Below are 25,149 nucleotides of genomic sequence, written 5' to 3'. Positions count from 1 at the left end.
CTATGAATTTAAAATGCAAATTGCAACAACAGCAACATCTTTGTTGCGGTTGTTCTCCGATGTGATACATTTGGCCAATCATAACCATATGATCATTACCATTGATCACAACACATCGTGCCGTAAATCATCGAGGAAATATTTGAAAATTGTTGCAATTAAATTATAAATGTGATGGCGCTGCAATTACTAGATGCATTATTGCTCACACATGGACAAAGGAAAATATGGTTACTTTCTTGGCTTTTTATGTACATGATATATTTTGTTATCGACGTTCTTCATTCAGAGCAGACAGTTCATTCAAACGTGTGTTTTGTGAGCAAAAATAGCACATGTCACTGTAATATTAAAAATAATCGTTACGAAGAATTAGTTAAGAATTTGACGACAGAAGAATGTCGCAGTAATTTGTCAAAAAGCTACGAAGTATTTTGTGAAGTAATGTCACAATTTGATTGCAGTCGCCGTTACTCGGTTAAATGGAACTGTTCTGATTGTTTTGTGAGTTAAATTATCGAATTTTAAGAATTTTAAGTACTTCTCTCATCCTTAAATATTCAATCTTTTTTTTCAGTATCAATCAACCTCATCGTTCAGAATGAAACAAACTTTTATTCCAGTATTAGTCAACCTTCAACCCCATAGTTAGGGATAGGTGCTCCTCTCCTTTTTGACAAAAAGCCATTTATATTGAAACACACTATCTCAAGCATCCAAGTCAAAGCGCACTAATGTTAACTAAAGTGTACCCTTATTGAACTTGATTGAGCAAACCTTGCAATTGAATAAGAATTACTTTTTAGAGGAAGAAACTATCTATGTATTCTTTAAATTTTTCATTCCTTTAAAATATAAGAAATTGTAGCCTTTCATTTATTTTAAGCTTAAATGTCACTTACATATCTTACGTAATGTTTTATAGGACTGACATATTCAAACTATATGTATAAAGTCCTTAGTATGAGAAAGTTTGGGATGGCAGTCCATCCCCATTTCCCCATTCCCCTTGCTGGCACCTCAGTATAACATGATATGTCTTATTTTTAATTGTTTGAAAAATTTTTTTGCAGGAAGCATACATTGATTGGTTGGTTGAGGTTTTTACACAAAATGGGACCAATCATTTAAAAACTAAATGTGAAAAAGTTCTAGCAAGGTGTCCATATTTTCTGCCAAAAGATAGTTATGGAGATGCTCCAGCATTTGATTGCCCACAATAAGAAGAAGGTAAAACTATGAAAATCCCATTTAAATCCTTGGTTCAGAAATTATGGTTGCTTAGTCTTATTCTTAAATTTATAGATTACAACTCCTGGTCTTGCCAAGATTATGGATGAAAATTGTAGAATGGATGATTACAATAACATGTTTGCACTGTCTGTATAACAGATTTTTTTAATTTGGTTCTTTTCTTAACAAGGTTCCCGGTGCTTTTGAAGCAATATTAAAGTATGTTGTATAAACTGTACAACAATGTATCATTTTTTGCAGCAACAATGGTGGTTAACAGAGAGTCCCTCAATGTGGCAATATTAGAAATATATGGCCACATTTCGTGTAAATTGTATTTTATGGTTGTATTACATCTGCCTTATTAAAAAACTCATTTACTAATGTCAATTTTCAATCTCACTAAACTTCACCAAATTGTTCATCCTACCAGAAAAGACTAAAATTCATTGTTTTAATGTAAGAAAAACTATAAAGTACTCACTGACACACTGTCGTCCCACAATTCCACTTCCACCAGCAGCAATCAATGCTTGTTTCAAGCAAAGCAATGATGATATAGAACTTCACAGCTGAATAATGTACAGATTTTAAGGCTTAATACAGCCAGTTTAATGTCATAACGTTTTATAAAAAAGATGTAAGGATGTAGTTCAGTATGTTCCAGCAGCATTAATGAACATGAACAGAGACTTAGGGTTATTTTCAATATTGTAAATAGGTACAGACTAAAACAAAAATTTTGCAAAGTATGAACCTCGTGAGTCATGACGTTTGAAAATGGCTGCTTTGTAGTTAATTGGTCTCTTATCTTTTCAGGAGCAAACTTCACCTATACATACGGGTTATAAATTTTGTAAGAGTAATTCTTACGGTGCAAACAAAATTGCAACAGAAAAAACTAAATTGCAACAGAATCTAAGTATTAATAAATTAATTTGACTCATATTTCGCACATTTATACGAATTTTTCCATTATTGTCATAAAATTGGACGTCGGAGCCGTACTTGGTCGTACTTCTTGACTTCTAGTAGGCAGACCATGCCCCAAGTAGAACATTCAACATTCTCCCAAGTTCTTACGTCACTGAACGTTGCTATTGAAATTCCACGTTGAATGGAAAGAAACATTTTTTTGTTTTATAAGTCGCAAGTGGTCACAAGTTACAGAGAGAGAAGAGGAGCGAGAGACAATGATTACGTTATGACACTAAGCCTGCATAGAAATGATAGAATCGCTCGCAGGAAAACTGTTGAAGTATATATTAATTTTGATTAAATTAATTTCACATGACTAGAATTTAGAAGTGATTTTTTGTTCCATAAGCAATATAATTGCTTTTTAAACTTGCATATCACATTTTTTGTACTGAAAACCAAAAACAATAACATATCCAATAAGTAATATCAACCCGAGACTGTTGCACTCAATTTTTGTAAAATGAGGCAATATTAACAAAATTTGTTGCCTTCGCCCTTCGTTCTTTTTCTCAGAAAAACGCGAGGATAAAAGCACACGACAATCACTGTAGGGACAATCAAAATTCAAAATTGCCTGATCTTACAATTTATCGTAACCAAACAAGGCTACATTGCGTGCAGTGAAAACTTTATCAAGTGCTAAATGTTTTAGGGTATGAATTGATGAAATCATTTCTACTTCTTACTTAATGATTTTAAAGCGTGCGATGCAATTTTCATGATACACTTTTTTGCAATGTACGTCACTACGTCTTTCAAAGCATGGTGCGCGCTTTCTGATAATTGAAGGCGATGGCGAACAATTTTCAGTTTTAACTAAGTAGAAAAATATCCATAATTGTATCTTTGCTGTCCTCTTTGCACATTCTTTGTGTTATTTTAAAATAGCTTAATTCTTACGTAGCTACTTAAAAATTCTTTCTCACATGTTTTGTTATCAACAATAATTTTGTTTGTTATTTCTTCCCTTCTTAAAGTAACAAGTAAGACTTCTATTCGGATGAAGTAAACAGGTTTCATCATCAGATTGAAATGAGCACTTAAATTCATCTTCTGCAATTGTACTTAAAATATGTTTAGTTTTAGGATGACTTATGTCATTATCGTTTACATTGTCAGATCGTGTTTCTTGTCCTTTCTCGAGAAGATTACAGTGGGTTTCATCAGGTCGGTTCATAAAGGCACAACTAAAACAGTCTGACAACTTGCCCGTCGAGTATTTCTCGCCAAGATCGTCATTTGCGAGCTGAAACGCTCTTTTAACTATCTTGTAAAAGCGTTCAGTGTTTACTTTGCTGTAAAAAGTGTAGGCTTTGAAAGTTTCATCATCACATTCTTTTGCTACAAGAACTAAGAATTTAGAATGTCTTTGAAGGCCTTTTGATATATCTCTTACATTTCTCAAAGGAAACGAGAATAAAATATCGTCAGTGACTTCATCGCAAATATCAATTGATATAAAACTGATGCGAACGACAACCTTGCATACCTCGTTGGTTCTATTGCCCTCATGAAAGACGTACGATTTTTGTAAAACTCCTATGATCTCTTTGTCAGAACACGACTTCAAATTGTCTCCCATGTTAAGACAAGACACTCTTAAATTTATTCCCTCGTCAATTTGTTGTCTTGTAATCTGCATTTCGTTTGCTGGATTCAAACGTTTTTGTGCCATCTATCTTAACTAGAGACATCAACTCGACAATCTTAGTTGAAGATGACGGAAAGATACAACCAGGTCGACTTTATCGAAATGTTTTCTTTTTCAAGCTGTCACTGTTCATTGTTAAGCTACTGTTTATCTTATTAGAATATAAATAACAGAGGACTGCCTTTGCATTAACAGTATGTTTAAAACATTATTCAAATTGTACGTTTCATTGAATATGTTAATAACTTTATTCCCCTGCTTTTTCGTAACATACACAAACTTAGGAACGCAAACGGTAGCTTTCAAAACCACAGATATTCCTTAAAACAAATTTATGGTTTTTTCTGAATGTTAATTTTCCAATGAAGATGATGGATAAGACAACTGATACGAAATATGATAAATGCAAATAGTAAGATTTATAATATAACATAATTTTATATTTATTTGCTTATCACTATAAGTGTCAATTTGTTACCACAATAAAGTAAAAATATTATGTTCATTAGATTTAACTACACCAATGAAATTTTTAACATTCACTTGGAACTACACATCATCAAATCACACACCTAATTATAAGAATAAGATACATTTACATATTGCATTAATTTTAATCAATTAAAATTATAGGTAATATTCTCTAAATTCAATATAAACAAATGTCGCTATATCTCGACATATTTCGATATAATCTCAATTTTTATATCAATGCAAAGGTCTAAAAAGTGAGCTAAAACAGCGACAGAACGGAATAGCCAACAATAGAACTGACATTGAAATAGTTTCCGAAACCTAGCTTGTAAAGAAAGAACACTAACTACAGCTTAACAGTTCATTTTAACGACATTTTGAAGAAATACATATTTAAAGGTTATTTGAGGAAGATTTGTGACAGTAAGATTGTTAACTGAAAATAAAAAATTGTCAGCGTTCATTACTTGCTATTGCCATTGTAAAAAGGCGATTATTGAAATCCAGCATGTCGCAATAGCGGCTGTGCATTAGCAGCACCATGAGTCTGTGTTTTAGGATCTGAGACGTGATGCCAGAAGGCAGGGTGGGGTTGTGCACGGTTATTATTTGATGGTGGTCGAACACAAACACGACATCGGCTCACACGAGATCGTAAATCATGTCCCTTATCTTGGGCTAACACTTCCGAAGTCTGTGACTTGAACATATCTTCAGGCTTTACTGTAGCCATCCAGAAACTGTATTTGTTTGCAAAATAGTGACATGTTCCACGTCCGTGGCACTCAATAAATGGATTCGGTCGGAACGTTTCTAAACAGGAGCCTGGCGACGACAGACTTTGACCACTGCCACTGCCTCCAGCACCAGTATGCTGACAAAAATGTAAAGAAAGTTCAAATTTTTCAGAAAATATATTTGCACCAATGTAACAATAATTTATGTTTGTTTTGTCATATTATTATGGTACGACACTAACAAGTGTTTATGACAAGTACGTGCTGATTTGACAATAATAGGAATGATTGTATTGTGTTTTCAAATTATTTCCTCAGCGCAGTAAAAAGCAATTAAAAGCACGAATTGCATAATACACAAAATACTATCATAGACAAAAAAAAACAATCTTACCATAATAAAACTGTAGCCATCCCATAGTCCTTGCCATCCAGTAGGACATGAAGGTAGGCTTTGATCTTGGCTATGAACTGCAATGACAGGTCCGGGTGTTTCACACACAGAGCAACGGCTGATGTGCGGTTCGACAGCGTCGTTATCAACTGGCATCATAGGAATACGGCTAGATGCCGACAACCAATAACTGTAGTCGTTTCTTGAAGCAAGGTTACATCGTTTGTAGATATTACAAAACAAATAAGGCATTGTAGAAAATTGTCGCAGACATGAACCAGACTGACCAAGATCTTGACCGTGAGATTTATCATTACCTATTTATGAAATAAAATTATTATTGACGGTTCAAAGCTTGAAAACATATTTTGTAAATAACAATCTTCCAAAAATACATTAACAGTAGTTTAAGTTTACCTTGTACATACAATAAACTATAACCGTCCCACATCTTTTGATAGCCAATTGGACATGGTGGTGGCGTCTGACTTTGGCTGTGTCGGGTAACGTAAAATCCTGAAGCGCTAGCTGGAGGACCAGGGTCTCCAGGTTCACCTTCAATTCCACGAAATCCTTCTCTTCCCTTCTGTCCTTTTTGTCCTTTTTCGCCATCAGGACCACGTAAACCTTGGGGGCCAGGTGGTCCCTCTTGTCCATCGGCACCTTTTTTTCCTTTTCCACCCCGGTCTCCAGGCAAACCTAAAATGTTAACCATGCCATATTTTAAAAAAATGCTTGAGACAAGTATTTGTCCATAACACAATGTCAAATGGAAACAAACCTTTTTCGCCTGGAAAACCTTCCGTGCCCCTCTCGCCTTTAGCACCTCGTTCACCAATTATCCCCTTTTGCCCTGAAGGCCCAACGATCACAACATTTTCTCCAATTTCTCCAACATCACCACGAACACCTTTAATCCCATCAACACCACCTCTACCTTTAACTCCTTTGGATCCTTTAAAGAGTGCATTCAATGTTGTTAAAGCCATATACAAGCTTAATACTTGTGCACTTTTATTTCGACCAAGACGCCCATTACAGCTCAGATCAAGAAATGAATTTGTATATCAAATAAAAGACAGATGATATTTTGCATGTAGCAGCTCATTTTTGATAGTTTTAAAATACCTTGATTTCCACGATCACCAGAGGTACCCTTCTCTCCAAAGCTTCCACGCAGACCATCTTCGCCATCTTCACCCACTAAGCCATCATCACCTCGTGGGCCAACATCACCAGGTATCCCAGGTAAACCTTTGATGCCTGGTTCTCCCTTTTTGCCAGGAGGCCCTGGATAACCAGGCTCACCTTTTCCGCCAACAAAAATCCCTGGCGGACCAGGCTCACCAGGAGCACCTGCAACAAGCAAACAAACGAAGTTAACACCTATCACCGAGTAAGAAGCACTACGTTGCCAGATGTCTTTGACTAATCATGAAACATTGGTTTATTTTAATGAACAACAACGGTCAATCTTACCTTCAGATCCTAGGTCGCCGGGAATTCCCCTGTCACCAGTATTTCCCTTCTCACCCTGATCCCCAATTTCACCGGGTTCACCAGAAATTCCTGGAACCGTTCCACGCGAGCCAGGCTGTCCTGTCATTCCAATTCTACCTTTTTCACCAGGTGGTCCAACTGGTCCACGTTCACCCACATCTCCAACAGTACCATCTGATCCGGGAGAACCAGTTTCACCATCTGCACCTTGATAACCTTTCTCTCCTAAGAGAAGAAATTCAATAAAGCTATTTCTTGGAAAGGAGACAACAAAGTCTCAATTATTCTCATTAGTAATCAATTACTTAATAAGTACAATTATTTTTATAAATAATCAACAGGTGAAACATATACTCAATGTTTGTAATATAATAGAGATTTTTCATAGAGAGAAACCTATACCTCTATCACCCTTATCTCCTTGTTCGCCAACAATATCTGCTCCCGGTTCACCTTTAATTCCTTTTATACCAGGGAATCCATCGTTTCCCTTTTCTCCCTTAATCCCGTCATTAGACAATCCTGTTGGTCGCGCTTTATCTCCAACCATTCCTTTCTCTCCCTTTCCACCTGAAAAATACGTTATTTAATAAAAAATAAATAAAAAGATAGACGTTCATATCATTTATACAATCCCACGATATTAAAAACTGACTATGCAAACATGAATGATGATAACGAACAGTTCATTAAATATAATTAAAAATACATAGCCCTCAACAGTGTACGTCAAATGTTGATTATGATATAAGTTGATCAAGGCCTATTGTGATCACCTTGAAAACCCTTGTTCCCAGTAGCACCAGTTAGTCCCCTAGATCCTTTGATGCCTTTCTGTCCAGGTTGTCCTTTTTCACCTTGGTCACCTGTTTCACCTCTAAAACCCTCATCGCCAAACATACCAGGAATACCAACACCTCTAATACCACGTTCACCTTTGGGACCTGAGCAAAAAAAACACCTTTAAAATAGTTCATTCTTTCAAACGTGGTGCACATACCTATACAATATACTTTGATACAATAAAATAAAAAGTGAAAACAAAATATGTTTATAAATATACCTGGAGGACCGTCAAGACCCGGAGATCCAATTTCTCCAGTAAGCCCAGGATCACCTTTTTCACCTATACTTCCAGCAATTCCATTTGGGCCAGGCTCACCATCTGGTCCAACCATGCCTTGGTATGATAAAATAATTATCATGCGCGTTCATTATAATAGGTAAAATGATGAGGATGCCAAAAATAATTTTCGTTAATTCAAAATTTTTGAAAATGTATTCATTACTATTTCAATTCAAAAAGCAAAAAAGAAAAACAAATGACAAATACCTTTGACTCCTTTAAAGCCCTCGGGGCCAACAGAACCAGTTGGACCTGGTTCTCCATCATTTCCCGCACCTCCCGGAGCTCCAGTTATACCAAATTCACCAGGAAGACCCTTTGCACCCTTTAAGCCTGGTTCACCTGGTGGGCCAACGGGAGAATCACCAACTTCACCTTTAACTCCTTTCAGTCTGTCTGACACTTAGAATGGACAAATCGAGTGAAGTGAAAAAGAATCAGAAGTTGTGTAATGTCTAAGCACTAATCCATCTACGTACTCAGACAATCAAAGTAAAACATACATGATTGTCCTTTAGGTCCCACAAGTCCTTCATCACCCGTTTCACCTTTCTTTCCTTTTTCACCACGTTCACCTTTAAAAGCATTAAAACCCGGAGATCCAATTTCACCTGGATCACCAGGATCACCTGGTTCTCCAACTGTACCATTTCTACCCGGTTGACCACCAGCACCAGGTGGGCCCCTTGCACCATCTCTGCCTATACAAAAAATACAAGCGTTTAGCAAGCGACCAATCAAAGAAATATAACTTTGTTCTTTCATGGGTATTTGGAAATGTTATATGGACTTGATATGCAACCGAGCGAAATAAATTCCGTTTCTATCCTTGATTAATAATTCAAAATACTGTCTTTCCTCAATAAACTGACTTTTTTAGTATTTAGTGATATAAGCAAAGATCATTGTCGTTCAAATTATTAAATAACCATGACGTAAGTAGGATCATAAAAGCTAAAATACTAAACATCTTTTTCTTACTATGACTGGCAAACCTTTTATAAAAATCTTTCATATAAAATGCCGCAGAGCAATTTTTCACTATCGTAATTTACCTGTGCACAAACTTGCATTCGAAAACATGATTTCGACCAAAGGCAGTAGATCATCGAAAGACTTCGGATTAAAGCGATTTTGCTTATTGGGTGATAACACTGCCATTTGATTTGCATCAATATTTCCAACACCAACGGTTACAATTCTGATTCCTTTTTCCTTTAGAGGTCGTGATGACTCACTTAGAGGAGTGTATTTGCCACTAGTAGTTTGGTTACCATCAGTGAGAACAATGATGAACTGTAAAATACAAACAAAGTAATACACAAACAAAGTTTTCTTCTTGAACCTAAAACTTGAGGATGATATTTCATAAGTCAATGTATAAACAAATCATCCAAAATGACTTTTGTGATCTCAAGCCACACCACAACACAAAATTATTTATGTATACTTACCGATATAACATTTTCTCTCCATCCCTTTTCAACACTAAATATTTCGGTATTTGCCGACTCCAGAGCCTTATCAATGTATGTTTCACCTCCATCATGCTGTGCTCTTCTCACTAACACTTTTAATAGCATAGCATTGTATTCATCGTTTAGATCAAACTGTATCGTGGGTTCATTTGAAAATGTCATGAATGCGACGTGCGTCTTGTCATCGCCAACATCAAAACCATCAATGAATTTTACCACAAAGTTTTGTAGAGTATCAAAATGGTCACGTACACTGCCAGAAGAGTCGACAATAAATGCAATATCTACAACACCACCACAAGCTAAAGAAAAAGAAAATTAAAGTAAACATGTTATCTTTGCCTCGAAAGAAATCAAATTAAGTTAACATTTCACTGTACTGCATTGCTATAAAATTTATAAAATTGAAAAAACTGACCATTTCTTCCGCGAGCTCCACGAGAACCCTTTGGGCCAGGGATTCCAAACGGTCTGTTTCCTGGGTCCCCGACTTCACCCTTTGGTCCCACTGAAATCATATACATTTTATATTACAATAATTAGGGCGCGGAACTTCGACTAAATACCGTTGAATGCGAACAACAAAAAGAGCTTTTTTAATTTTTTTCAAGTTTGCTCAACGTTGCTAATGAAACCATTAAGGTTTAATCAAGTTTGCTCAACGTTGCTAATGAAACCATTAAGGTTTAATCAAGTTTGCTCAACGTTGCTAATGAAACCATTAAGGTTTAATCAAGTTTGCTCAACGTTGCTAATGAAACCATTAAGGTTTAATCAAGTTTGCTTAACGTTGCTAATGAAACCATTAAGGTTTAATCAAGTTTGCTCAACGTTGCTAATGAAACCATTAAGGTTTAATCAAGTTTGCTCAACGTTGCTAATGAAACCATTAAGGTTTAATCAAGTTTGCCCAACGTTGCTAATGAAACCATTAAGGTTTAATCAAGTTTGCTCAACGTTGCTAATGAAACCATTAAGGTTTAATCAAGTTTGCTCGACGTTGCTAATGAAACCATTAAGGTTTAATCAACTATTAATTATTTGTTGTGAAATTGCTTGTACTTAGGTTCTTACAATACTATAAATATTTTTCATCAAAACGTAAATAAGATCAAAAAGGCGTCGCGAAGAGCAGCCTGCTATTATATTTATAACTAGTGGCAAAATTCCTTAGTCTTTAATGCTGAAATGTCATACTGGTAATGTATTTTTATCATGTAACTTACTTTTGCACAAAGTTGCATTAGAAAACATGACTTGAACCAAGGGTTTTAGATCACTAAAAGTTTTTGCGATAAATCGATCACGTGGATCTGGTGATAACACTTCCATTTGCTTTGCATCAACACTTCCAATGCCGACTGTTATAATTGTGATTCCCTTTTCCTTTAGAGGTCTCGCTGCTTCATTTAGAGGATTGTCTTTTACATTAGTTTGGTTAACATCAGAGAGAATAATGATATACTATGAAATACAAATAAAATTGAATTGAAAAAAGAAAGAGGCAAAATATAATAATTAACAAAACTGTCTTAATGATCAAAAACCTTCTATTGTTAAAAAATATTTCATAAAAATGTCTTACTACTCATATTGCAGTTTACCTTTCATCAAAGCAAAGTACCATCTACACATGTTATGATGTGTGAAGAAAAGTAGCATCTTCACATAGTTATGATGGGTGAAGAAAAGTAGCATCTTCACATAGTTATGATGGGTGAAGAAAAGTAGCATCTTCACATAGTTATCATGGGTGAAGAAAAGTAGCATCTTCACATAGTTATGATGGGTGAAGAAAAGTACCATCTTCACATAGTTATGATGGGTGAAGAAAAGTACCATCTTCACATAGTTATGATGGGTGAAGAAAAGTACCATCTACACATAGTTATGATGGGTGAAGAAAAGTAGCATCTTCACATAGTTATCATGGGTGAAGAAAAGTACCATCTTCACATAGTTATGACGGGTGAAGAAAAGTACCATCTTCACATAGTTATCATGGGTGAAGAAAAGTACCATCTTCACATAGTTATGACGGGTGAAGAAAAGTACCATCTTCACATAGTTATCATGGGTGAATAAATTAGTACTAAACGTGGCTTCTACCCAATCGATACATATCATAGGAATCAAACTTTATTCATGTTGGTTTATTAGAAGTTTGACTGCATCGAATTTTCTTGCACAAGTTAAATACAGAGCATAATTTTTTTGAATTCAAACTTGTGATTTGAGGTAAGCTCAACTCACTTTAATAACCTAAAGTTATTTATTGATACTTACGGATCTGACATTTTGTCTCCATCCTTTATTGACATTAAAGACATCAGTGTTTGCTAATTTCAGCGCTTCATTAATGTAAGTTTGACCACCTTCATGCACGGGTCTTTGAACAAAAAGAGTTAAAAATCCAGCATTGTAACTTGTGTTAAGACGGAATTGTAAAAATGCTCTGTTGGAGAAAGTTATATAAGCAACATGAGCTTTGTCCACACCAACATCAAGACCAGCAATAAACTCTACCACAAATTGTTTTAAAGTATTGAAGTTTTCTTCCACACTATCAGAGGAGTCGACGATGAATGCAACATCGACAACACCACTACATGCTGAAATAAATAAGACCAAGCTATAAACAAAAATTTTCTTTACATCGTTAAGCAATTAGGGCAAGTTAACGCTTCACACAGATAACATAAATGACTGTGGTACAAAAATTATGTTTTTCCACACAAACGCCACGGAGAAATGAAATGAGTTAAAAGTTAAACAAACGAAAAATAACTTCAAGCCATGTCGTTCTGCAATCCTGTAAAAAATACTCACAAGTAGGGTCACCATCAGTGAGACCAGGCTCGCCCCTCACACCTTTTTCACCTAAAATTAAAAAGAAATTTAAAGGAGGATAAAGTTATGTAACATGCTTCAGACAATTATTAATTTATCCTCTTGTAAAGAGTATGTGCATAAAATTAGCGAACGAATCAACAAGCTAGATGTTTTACATATGTTGCTTTTCTTTGGGTTGGATGCTTTTGTTTTTAAAATGCGCTAAAAACGGTGAAAAATCGTATTTTGACAAAATACACATGTCAATAAGCCAACACAAGAAATATGAGTAGTGTTAAGTAGGCATACAAATACCAAAATCCTTTAACAAAACAACACACATTCATTATTGAACGATTAATACCTTTGACGGTACATACTATAAAGACATAAATGCCAAGCCACCATTTTGTCTGGAAAGTGGCTTTTGAACATATAATGTGTAACATTTATTGCAAGTTTAAACTTTTGTTACAATATTTGAAATTACGGGAAAATTCTCGGGAAGGAAAGCTTTTGATATGAACAACAACAGCAGAGAACTTGATTTTTTTATCGTAGGAGTGTACACTTTAACATAGAAACAATTCTATATTACCTTGACTACCATTCTTTCCGTCAACACCGACATCTCCTTTTACACCAGATCTATTTATTCCACGTACTCCAGGTTCTCCTTTATCACCAACAGTCCCATTATCGCCTCTTTCGCCAGTCACTAGCATCCCTTTTACTCCTTTCGCTCCTGGTTCACCTGTTTGACCCACCATACCTTTTAAACCTGAATTAACATAAATATGTCTCGCTAGTTTTGATCAGTTCATAGGTTTTCCAATTTTTTGTCAATGGAAGTTTTAAGAAATAATTTTCACCTTTCGCTCCATCTCTTCCCCTATTTCCTTTAACTCCTTTCGGTCCCGTGATTCCCTTCGGCCCTGGTGAGCCTGGAAAAAACACAATGTCCTTACTTTTTTATATGTTTATCGAGAGAAATAGCTCTTACAAAATATTGAGTAAGGCAAAACTGTTTATCTAACCAGAAATCAATCAGATCTAACGGAATCATTACAAAACCTTAAAATCGCTCACCTTTCAACAACACGGCGTTGCCTAATAGTACAAAAGAAAAAAGATTAATAGCGTTTAATATATGACATTCGGTTAGCGCTGTTTTCGTAATAAATAAAAAATGAAAATTTGCATGACATTCTATTTAAAATGAAGATGGGTACATACCGACATCAGCTCCTGGAGGTCCTGGTTGTCCAGGAGCACCTTTTATTCCCTTTGGACCAGGATTACCATTTTCTGATGCAACACCTTTAATACCTTTAGCACCAACGTCCCCGACTTCACCCTTTTCTCCAGGTCTTCCTGGTATACCATTTTCACCCTACCAATGAAACTGAAAAATTCATACAAAGGTTCATAATAAAATATATATTTATTGTGAAGAAAAAACTAACCCGATCTCCAATATCCCCTCGAGTACCCTCGATTCCAGATACCCCTTTTACACCTTCTCGTCCTTTAAGTCCTTTAAAACCTTGCGGTCCTTGAGGTCCATCATCACCATTTATCCCAGTTTCTCCTTTCAAAGCAGATATGTCCGGGTTTCCTGGTTCTCCTTTATCACCTTTTACTCCTGCTACACCAGTATACCCTTCGTAACCCTTGCAAATTACAGATGACACATACATAGTTTTTCTACACTGATTTAATTTTGGCAAATAATTTGATGAGAGAATACTTACCTTCTCGCCAGCTTTTCCTTGAGGTCCAGGCATTCCAGCAAGGCCAACAGCTCCCTTATCCCCTTTGCTTCCGGATCCACCAACTTCTCCACTGTATCCTGTTGGTCCCACAGCTCCATTATCACCCTTAAAACCCTTGAAACCTGGTGGACAGTTTGGGCATATGCCTCCATCAAATCCTTTAGGTCCACGGAAACCTTGCGCTCCCCTTGGACCAGCATCACCCGATATACCTCGAGATCCACTAGGCCCTTCAACTCCTTTAGGACAATCATAATTTGGATCGCTACAGTTAATGTTTTGGGCATTACCAGGAGCACCTTCAAAGATATTGCAAAATTTTAATCAATTGACAATAGAGTGATGGACAAAAATCTGAACGAAATCCTTTTTAAAAAAGACTTCTTGTGTATTCATGTCATGAGTCCGTTTTGGGATGATTCTATATTTATCTTACCTTGTACACCAGCTTCACCAGGATCACCAACGGGTCCCTTGAAGCCCTTAAGCCCACGTTTACCATCCATGCCACTAGGTCCAGGAATACGCTCCCCATTGTCACCCATTTCTCCTTTTTGTCCCGGGAAACCATCACTACCTTTATCACCTTTTGAACCAACCATACCAGGAAGGCCTGTTGGTAAAAAAAATTTTCATATGAGTTGTTTGCGCATTGTTAAAATGTTCAAGGTATTATCAACTTAAAAAGTTACGTAACAGAAGTAAATAAAAAGCTTTGGAAAAGAAATCTTTTTTAAGATCTGTATAAAGTAACGAAGTTTAATCCGTCGAAAATTCCCGTTCAGATATTATCAGGTGAAGCAGAGTTCGTAACTACCACTTCGAAAATTTCAAAATCATGACTGAACCATTACTGATGTGTGCACGCAGCTGAATATTTCAATAACAAACATAAAGAAAAGTACATTCATTCAAAGATTAACAATTAAGTTCGGTGATAATTATTGTCCGATTTGAGGGTTTTTCAAATCCCAATAAGATTAAAACAAAGTAAGAAAGAAAACATGAAAATTTAATGAATACATTTTGAGACTTCACCCACCTGGATCTCCAGTTTTTCCAGTTTCTCCAGGAGGGCCAATATCTCCAGTTGTTCCTTTTAATCCCCTCATTGGTTTTCCAGGTGGCCCAGTTTCTCCTTTTTCTCCATCATCACCCGCATCTCCAGGAAAACCGGGCAATCCTATTTCCCCCTTTTCACCAGTTGTTCCTTTTATGCCAGGAAAATTCTATAAATTATGTGAAAGCACGTTTCATTAAATTGCTTTGTAGTGAAGGATGGACGTCACAGAGCCTACAAAGCATTTGTTTTTATAAATGTCAAGCAGAATAAAGGTCTATTTTTGAAAAAAAAGCATAATTTTTTGCAAATCTTACAATAGAAGATTCTGGTCCCTCATCTCCTCTTTTTCCCTGGGCGCCAATTTGTCCAGGGGGACCCTATAGTTTATTGAAAAAAATTAATACATTACAAGATTTGTGAATGCGCTCATCATCGTAGTTGACTGTTAAACTTAAATGCGTGTCAACGTTACACGCATTTGATAATCAAAAACAATTCAGGAGCTTTATAAAACCGGCTCCAAGAAATTCAACAGGTCATTGTAGAAATATTTACCGGTGGTCCCTGAGGTCCAACAACACCTTTTTCTCCATCATCACCATTTAAGCCCTACAAAGTAAGTCACAATTAATGAAAAACGGGAACTTTACAAATTATAACAAATTTTTAACAAAATAAATGCCTTGTGTGCAAAAATATTTAGCAGATACAGTGTAACTACTGTACGTAAAACAAACCTGATCTCCGCTTTCCCCTCTACTTCCTTTCTTTCCTTCATCTCCCTACAAAAAAAGCATCAATCAAATTGCATCAAAGACATGAACTACAAGAATTTTCAATTACACATAAATGAAGGCATTAGAAGCGTTCGTTTGCAATCCTTCGCCTTCATTCTTGAAAAAAACAGATTTAAAGATTGTGCTTAAGACGAATGTGCTCTACCGGTCAGTTACTAAGTTAAATGTTTGCAAGAATGTTTTGAAATTTGGTTATTTGCTTGATGCAAGTTGATAGAACAATGCTTCACTAAATTTGATTATTTTAAAGGAAGTCTTTATGGGATGCAATTGAGTAATAAAACTATTTTTGAAAACATGAAATGCAAAACTTTTCAACTGTTGTACTAATTTTAAGCTTGCCAGATAAAGTACTGCTAAAAAAATCATTTATTCTAATTTTTCACTGTTTAAAGTTTGATAGTTTACTGTCAGTGATTGTCAGTGGCATGGGCACGTGCAACACGCATGCGTCAATCAGATGAAACAGAGATAAAAAGAAAGCTCAACCAGTAGGTATTATAAACCTTCTATGTAAATGTAAATCCAGTAGGATAGAGTAGGATATTTAAGCTTACAGCATGATAGAGTAGGATATTTAAGCTTAGAGCAGGATAGAGAAGGATATTTAAGCTTAGAGCAGGATAAAGTAGGATATTTAAGCTTACAGCAGGATAGAGTAAAATATTTAAGCTTGCAGCAAGATAAACTAGTATATATTAACTTACAGGTAAACCGGGGGCTCCAGAATCACCAGGTTCTCCTGTGTCTCCTTTAGATCCTTGCTCACCCTATAAAAATCGGAAAGGCAACCTTCAATTTATGAAAAAGTTCAAGTTTAGGAATAATATAAGTTTCGTATCAACAAAAACAATAAATTGGAACAAAATATTTAGGGTGAGAGACAAATTGTGAGGCTTTTTTCAGCATAGTTGAGTACTTTTTAAGAAAAATCCCAAGCCCTTCAATGGAAAAGAGCATTGAAGAATAACATCAACTTGTTTACCTTTTCTCCTTGTTGACTTGGACCTGGTTCACCTTTATCACCTTGATCACCCTAAGTAAATATTGTATACATACATATTATATATAAACACTGTTAAAATTATCGTAAATATGGAAAATCATCAAAGATATTTTATAAAAAAGGCGAGTTTTACCTCTGCGCCGCGAAACACTATGCGCACTCCTGCCTCATCCTGAATCCATAGTAATAAATGGCATTTAGATGGATGTGATCAAGTCAAATGTAAAGAAAACAATAGAAATTATTAATAAAATACCGCGCTAATGGTGATTGGTGTTCCAGGTTGTCCTTTGGCTCCATCATCACCCTACAAAAATAAAATCCTTTATATTATACACAGATATTTTTTAACACTTGTGTGAAAAGTTCGTGCATATTATTTAGCATTGATTTAGAAAATCAATTTATGCCAATTTTGTTAAAATCGCTATGTGTGATTACGTATATATATTGTACTGTTAAGCAAAAAAGTAATCATTGTTGTCAAACCTTTATACCCTTGTCACCGACATTATTTCCATTGTCCTACAATGAAAGTCAAGGAGATTTCATGTAGATTATCATTTTCAATCATTGCATAACAAGACTTTTTTAACAAACCGTCTGTTGATCTCCTCTTTCTCCTTTTTCACCTTGTTCTCCTTCAAAACCCTATCATAAAAATGTCATTTAAAACAATAAAGTATATAGGTTTATACTTGAAATCATTCATTGTGGCAATATACATAATCATTATTTAATTCTAGATGCCATACCTTTTTTTAGCATTACGGCAGGAGAAAAAGTTGGAATATTCATAATTTTGAGAGCCAACAATCATACATGCATGATATGGCAAGATAAAGATTCATTTAAAACCAATTTTTTCTATGGATTATAACCATGGTTATAACATGCATATATGAATACATACAACCTCCCCCCTCCCCCCCTCCAACAATCGATCTTCTGACGTCCATGCATGTGGCAAACAAAGTTAAGTTGAGGATCAGTTTCTTACCGTTTCACCTTTAATGCCTTTGTCTCCCTTTGAGAAACAGAAAATATTATAATGCATAAAATGGAAATTTTGGATGAGAATTGTATTGCCATTTTACCCTATCTCCTTTTGGTCCAGCATTTCCTTCAGCCCCCTATAAGATAAACCAACACCACAAACTCTAAGTACGTGAGTAAAATAAAATCAACATCATAATGTGCAAAAATAAAGAAAATTGAATACGCCATCTTATTACCTCTATTCCTGGTAAACCATCAGAACCTGTTTCACCCTAACAAATTATATGAAAGAAATCATTTAAAAATGCAACTTGATTTTTGACAAGCATTGTAAGGAGCAGCTTTTAAAGAAATGAACCTTAAAACCCTTGAATTCTGGTGGAGTTCCCTCAACTGGTTGGCCCTAAAAATTGACACAACATGAATCCATTTAGCTCATAGCTTTTAATTCAATTTTTGATTTCTTTTACAGACCTTAACACCTTTGACTCCCTTTTCACCAGAAAAACCTTGAGGTCCATTGAAACCAGAATCACCTTTTAATGAGCTTGATTCTCCCTGAATTTTGTAAAATTGAGTTTATAAATCATATCTATACAAAATGTGATTGTGGATAAAGTAAATTTTGCTTACACAACATCAGGAAAACACAACAAGAATATTGATATTGTTCAGACAAATTTAAAATTTTTTGTATTAACGCAGGTCTTGTTACCCTGATTTGAGGTGAGTAATTTAAAAATTGGAAAATTGATGATTACAAGTACATGTTAATGGCAACAATATAAAACAGTTACAAGTACTTACTTCTTCACCTTTACAGCCAGGGATTCCAGGAAAACCTTTTCGACCCTGAATCCCATTAACACCCTACACAAGATAACCACAAGTAAAACCCTTGGAATTATTTGGAAATTTATTGATAATCCTATTCGTTTTCATGATTATATATGAGAAAAAATATTTTATGCAGTTGTAGAACAGCAAAATTGAATAAAAGTGATTGCTATATATAAAAGTTGCTTACTGGTAAACCATCGTATCCATGGAAACCAACCACACCCATCATACCCTGTTCAAATATATTGTATACATGAATTTTCTCAAAGTGGTATGTGGAAAATCTTGATAATATAGATCCTTACCTGGTCACCAGGTGGACCCCTTGGACCAGGATTGCCATCATCACCTTTGATTCCTTTATGTCCTGGTAATCCTTGCTTACCAAGTGGTCCCTTAAATATAAGAACTTCAAATAAGCACAAGCATTTCAAACAAATAAAGCTAGACATTACAAACCTTAGGACCAAGTCGTCCTTGTTCACCAACGGGACCAATATGACCCTACATAGAAAACATCATAATACCTTTAAGGTAAATACAACTAAAATACAGAACAACAAAAGGAAAACCTTACCCTTGACCCTTTTTGACCTTTCAGACAATCACAATCACCTTTGGGCTTACAATTTCCATATTGACATGCTCCTCCCTGGGTAAAAATGATGACAATATAATTTTGAAAAGATTTAATAGGTGATAAAAAAGCCAAGCAATAACAACACCCACATACACTGAAAAAAATAATTAATGAAATATAGATTAAATAAAAAGAGTAGAGGTGCTTTTTCATAAGTTATCAGTTACATGTTTGAAGTCTTAAATGTGGGAAAGATAAGAAATATGTCCATCTCATGATTCTTTGTACTATTGTGATAAATATTACATTCGAAGGCTTGCATCATAAAGGACATCAATTTTATGTAGTATTTTTTAATTTTATAAAGAACCTGTTCTGTTGGTTTCGGACCAATTGGAGGAATTGTTGTAGGAGCTGGTGGTGTAATAGAAATACGTTGACCAGAACCTTCGTCACTGTTATGCTGTAAGTAAATATAAGCAAAGAAATCAACTTTGTTTTGTTTTATGATGATCAGATTATATGGTCTTCGTTGTACTTTTGGAACTTGCTTGACCAGTAACGCCGATGGTTTTCATCCATTTTCTTACGTTAAATATCATAAATTATTTCTCAAAAAATCAATTGTTAACTTTTCTTAGTGAGTGAATGCGCACTACCAGAAAATACCGCGAAAAATCGATAAATGGGGGACGATTAGGACACTCATATGTGCATGTAATCATCACTGGTTATATTATAATCTGTAGTCAATGGATTTCAAAGGAGCTTATGCGGTATATACCCCCCCCAATTATCGATCATCCGTGGTACTCCAGAAATATTAGTACAATCGAAATAAATTAGCATTCGAGACATGCCACTGGTCCTAACTCCTAATTCACTAAATATGATGTGCATTTCAGCGATAAAATTGGAACAAGTTGCATGAGAACATGATTTCAGAACAAAGCAAGTGATTTGGGGACCCTACACTATAGGTTACGTTACACATTGTAACCGAACATCATAGTTTTCCTTACATGACGTCATTTCGCTCTGTTTTCTAATAACCATCCCACATGCGAATGGTTATAACGTTTGCGTTTCATAAGATATCAATATGACATCAAAAAATTCTCTGTTGCAATAACTACATGTATCTTACATGTTAATGGTTTGGGATTGAAAAGGTCTAATACTGTTTTGGTAAATACTTCAATCAAACTTCAAACTGTCGTCAATGTTTTTGTTTATGCATTTTTCCAAGATCCCAGTGTTTGTATCAATGTGTACATTTGTGGATGGTCAGTGTCATAGTCAATAAATCCTTCCTGATGAGTGAATCAAAACAAATTACAAACAGAGGTCTTTCTTTTAGATATCTATTTTTAAAAACACAACTCGATGTGTAAAATATTTCCCCCCGAGAATTCATGACCATGTTTAAGCAGCTATATAATTTATCTAATTTTCACTGCCATTGACCGAAAGCTTGTGAAAAATAAATATATCAATGATAGGATGTCTCTAAACTTTAGCTTCAAACATAATTAACCCTCGTTTCTTATCTATTATATTAGTAAAAGATAAGAATGCTGAGATTCAAGAGATAACTCAGTCAAAAGATAACATCCAATATGGTGACAATTGTTGTGCAAAATAATCACTTTGTATTGAGAACAAATAATAAAAAAGAACTATCTATTATTTATTGTGGGAAAATGTTATAAAGGGTAAAAAGACAATAGAAAAAAATTCCCAAAGTAAGATATCTTGGCCACCAACAAAGGATAAAAAATCTTGGAAAGTAACTTCCAGAAGTCAGTTCGTTTGTTCAATCAAAAGATTTGACAGGTATTTTTTTATTCGTTTTCTTGTGTGATATCGTAATCGGGCTCCACAGACTCTTTATCCAATTACTAACCAGACTATATGCTGATTATATCAGTTAATCAAATTTTTGGAGATGACAGATATGTATTTTTTGTAATTTTGATGAGGAATATTATGACGTCGTGTAAATGTTTTTCATGGTGAAACTACATAACCCATTAGTATAAGTTTATGGTAAGCAAATAGTACGTGTATGAAGTTTGGTGATAAAAAAAGGCTGTATCTTTGCAGAGATAAATTCTTCCTGAACTTTGTTTAAATATTTCACAATGATAAAAACCTAACTCGTGCAGTGATAGTTTGTTTTATTACAGCTATATTTTATTTTATTTTCCATTAAAGCAAAATTATTACTTCTGTAAAATTCAAGAAATATATGCTAGCAAATAATAATTTTTTTAACAGTTTGTTCATATAATACACTGAAGTTAGTTAAATAGTCCGAAGACTCGATTATTGATCGGTTTGTGATAATTAAGAATTATTGGTTGACGTCAATGACGCAAATAGGGGTTTGATAATTCACAATATTATGGGAAAATTGAAATCAATTATCGCATATGTTTTTGTCGGGTTTTTTTTGTGGTGATGTTGAAAAAGAACATGTTCAGGACAATGAAGATGATTTTACACAAGCAAATTTTCTCTCATTGTTTTTTATTTTATATTTGATTTATTTGTACAGAAAGTGGATTATATGTATGACAAACAAGTTGAGTAGCTACTTCAGTAAAAACTATAGCCCCATTTTCTATGAATTAAGAATATGTTTAATATTTATAATAACTGCAATGCTTGCATTGATGTGCAATTTATTATAAAAAATTGAAAAACCAGGAATGTAAAAGAAAGAATTTAAAGATGAAATAAAGATAAGTTGGTCGTGAAAATTTTTAAATATTTGCATGATAATGTGAGAATTTGTTGTAAACTAAGTGCTTTATTGTCAACTGCATTAACTTTTACTGCTTTGCAATTTTCATATCTGTTTTTAACTATTTTTTATTTTTCTTATCACACAAAATGTTTTTTACCGTGAAATATAAAATTTTTATCCTGTACTCAGACAGTACTCTCAATGGTAATTTGGACAGTTGTGTCAATTTCGTTCATTGTATTATTCAACCTTTACCTAAACATTTTCATTTTTTTTTAACAAAACCACCATTCACGTGCATATAAATTATTGTTACAATATTAATTGATTTCTTGATATAGAAATTTGATATGTTCTGCTAGAGGTACAAAATAACTTATCTTGAAGTAATGTGAGAACATAAATGCTTCGAAGGATATCACATGAACTGGGTTGTATTCAATAAATTGGCTTTCATCGTTCGAAAATTTTAATATTACTTCCGTTTATCTGTTGTAAAGATTTGATTTCAACAATAAAATTTTCCACATATTTCTTACGTGCATTATGTTTAAGCTAAAAACAATATAATATAGAATAACGGAAGACTTCTGCGGACCTTTGGCATTCTTGTAACTTCCAAAAAGGATGTAGGTCATAAATAATAGTATGAAACATTGTTAAATTGTCAAGTGTTTCCTTTCAGGTGACAGAAAAAATTTATCTTAAGGTTTTCACAGTAAGAATAGATAATTAAGATTTTTGTCGTTTGAGTTTTTTAACAGAATAAAAGGTTGTTACATATATGGAAACTTTGTATTCAGATTTGCCTACGCCTTATAAAGACAGCTGAAAGTCTCATCAATCGATGCTTTGTGAGACTTGGATATTTACGTGTAAAAAAACGTTTGGCATGTCCTGCTAATATTAAGAAAGCCAAAGTTGTTTTTTTGGAAAACAATTTTGACGTTTATACGAAAAGGAATTTTTGTCCGAAAGCCAGATTTTCTGATCTTAAGGATTACTACATCCTATAAAAGGTCATAGATGAGATATTTACTCATCCAATGAGGTGACAAGGAAACCCAACGCCAAATCTCTTCCCCCCCGGTAAAAAATCGTCTTGTGCTTTAGAAACAAAATAGTCGAAAGATTCAAACCATCAATATTTACATCTCTAAAGAAGTACTTCAAATTATGAAAATAACTGAAAGCATGAAACAAAAGCAAAATATAATTAGAAATTGCTAAATGAAGCAAATATACTAATAAAGGTAATATTGTGTGGACATTGGACAGACAAAGATTATGAAGAGAAGAGACCTTTAGATCATAAGCAATATGCGTGCACAAATATTAACTACACTTTTACATTGTTTATATGTTTCAAATTTGTATGATCACTCAGAGTGATTACACGAAATGCCCTTAAGCATTATCTTAACGCAACCAAAAAACTTAAGTCAAAAATTTTTGTCTCACAGAATAAATGGTTTTATTGTAAGGTTTTTGCAATCCGCGCAATATATGCATAAAAGCAATATGGATACGACAGACCTTTTTCAGGAAATCAAAATTAAACATAGACCATGTTGTGCTCAAGCATCAACTATCAATATCTAAATTATGCTTTCATGCAACTGACATGCAAATAAAAGTAAACGCAACAAGTGTACAACATACCTGAGCTAGCGTAGAGTATATGATAAATGAAAACAGGAATAGTTGAATTCCCGTCATTCTACAAACTATAAAATATATACATAAAACATAATAAATGAAAAGTGCGCGGTAGTTAGAAATAAAATTTACTTTATGATAATTGCGCACTAACCTTAAACCCTTCAGGTCCAATGTATTTGTGAGTAAAGAGTCAGAATACGCGTTTGATTAAGGCAAACAGTTACGAAGAATCTTGGTACGCTCAGTATAACACTATGCTGACGGTGGCAAGCTTGTCTGTCAAGTAACTTAATATTGCATAGACAGCGCACTTCAATGATTGATAACTATTGCGACTTGCTGTAGGGTCAATCTTCACGACATCATTGACACCAACAACATAATTGACGTTCCAGCGATAGGAGTAGATAATTCAATATCCGGAAGTCAGACGGATACCATACATAGATCAGCATCACATCATACGCAGAAATTTCTCAACTTATCAAAATGTTATTATTCCTAATGAAACAGATTATGACAGCGCTATGACACTTTTGGCATTCTAGACAGTTTACGCCTAATTTTGGAATTTACACCACTGTGTATGTAAGTTGATAAAACATAACAATACAACGTCGTGTACATTATTTTTAACTCCTTAATTATATTTCATTATTGCACCAACCACCTTCGTCAATACAGAGTTATCGATCAAAGATTTATTCCCTATAATTATATCATTTAACTACGACTACCTTAAAAATCAAACAAAATTTTTACAATTCTAAAAACCACATTCAGAAACCATGCAAATTATGCACTCATTATTTATAAAATCCAGGTGCATCATCAGTACATTAGACGTTTGGAGCCACCGAGATACGAACTTGAAATGGAGTTTATCAGCATGATTGCTGCTTACGATGTGATAAATCCATCAAGTAACGACCACACCAAAACATTCCATAAAGTCCTGATAAGTATTCTGCCCATTGCCCAACACATTAAAAAATGCAGAAAGAGGTTAACTGCGAAAAAGAAGTTGAAAACAAGAAAAGAGTAAAAGATCAATAAATGTTTAACCGATAGTGTCAACCATTAAAATTTCTAAAAGAGAATATTCTAGCTACTATCTGAAATAATACAATGAAATCTTTAGACTTGTGTATAAAGCAAGATGTGACCGGTGAAAACAGTGCCATGAAAAAAATGGAATGGGATATTGAAATGCCAGGAAACACAATACATAAAAAATATGTTCAGTCTGGTCACTTTAAGTCATATCTC

At 34.5% G+C, this 25,149-nt stretch overlaps 2 protein-coding genes and 1 long non-coding RNA gene across 3 annotated transcripts; 1 reads left to right on the top strand and 2 right to left on the bottom strand.

The window, feature by feature from the left end:
• The first annotated feature begins 10 nt into the window (after positions 1–10).
• Positions 11–1,623, top strand: LOC124446558. Its single transcript, XR_006948472.1, has 3 exons — positions 11–504; positions 1,074–1,230; positions 1,306–1,623. It is a non-coding gene; the product is annotated as an uncharacterized LOC124446558 (long non-coding RNA).
• Positions 1,624–2,481: 858 nt separating this feature from the next.
• On the bottom strand, positions 2,482–4,045 carry LOC124446382. Its single transcript, XM_046997225.1, has 2 exons — positions 3,704–4,045; positions 2,482–3,614 (listed from the first exon to the last, which is right to left on the bottom strand). Exons 1-2 carry the CDS (start codon positions 3,724–3,726, stop codon positions 3,152–3,154), a joined length of 486 nt encoding a protein of 161 aa, XP_046853181.1. The 5' UTR covers positions 3,727–4,045; the 3' UTR covers positions 2,482–3,151.
• A 217-nt stretch (positions 4,046–4,262) lies between these two features.
• LOC124446379 (collagen alpha-1(IV) chain-like) lies at positions 4,263–24,248 on the bottom strand. Its single transcript, XM_046997222.1, has 47 exons — positions 24,032–24,248; positions 23,881–23,945; positions 19,837–19,929; positions 19,464–19,538; positions 19,346–19,390; positions 19,192–19,281; positions 19,074–19,118; positions 18,854–18,916; positions 18,521–18,604; positions 18,405–18,449; positions 18,283–18,318; positions 18,145–18,180; positions 18,048–18,074; positions 17,648–17,698; positions 17,537–17,572; positions 17,304–17,354; positions 17,181–17,219; positions 17,027–17,077; positions 16,749–16,811; positions 15,982–16,026; positions 15,800–15,853; positions 15,559–15,621; positions 15,224–15,410; positions 14,618–14,794; positions 14,161–14,480; positions 13,873–14,079; positions 13,643–13,799; positions 13,496–13,516; positions 13,279–13,350; positions 13,005–13,187; positions 12,404–12,454; positions 11,861–12,186; positions 10,801–11,038; positions 9,993–10,082; positions 9,551–9,876; positions 9,152–9,392; positions 8,600–8,797; positions 8,304–8,498; positions 8,034–8,150; positions 7,747–7,914; positions 7,373–7,540; positions 6,950–7,195; positions 6,599–6,826; positions 6,252–6,425; positions 5,888–6,169; positions 5,471–5,787; positions 4,263–5,213 (listed from the first exon to the last, which is right to left on the bottom strand). Exons 2-47 carry the CDS (start codon positions 23,935–23,937, stop codon positions 4,833–4,835), a joined length of 6,219 nt encoding a protein of 2,072 aa, XP_046853178.1. The 5' UTR covers positions 23,938–23,945; positions 24,032–24,248; the 3' UTR covers positions 4,263–4,832.
• Between the last annotated feature and the right edge of the window lie 901 nt (positions 24,249–25,149).

This window comes from Xenia sp. Carnegie-2017, unplaced genomic scaffold, assembly GCF_021976095.1.
Source record: "Xenia sp. Carnegie-2017 unplaced genomic scaffold, XeniaSp_v1 HiC_scaffold_22, whole genome shotgun sequence".
Taxonomy (NCBI): Eukaryota; Metazoa; Cnidaria; class Anthozoa; order Malacalcyonacea; family Xeniidae; genus Xenia; species Xenia sp. Carnegie-2017.
This window is presented reverse-complemented; position numbering and strand designations above follow the sequence as displayed.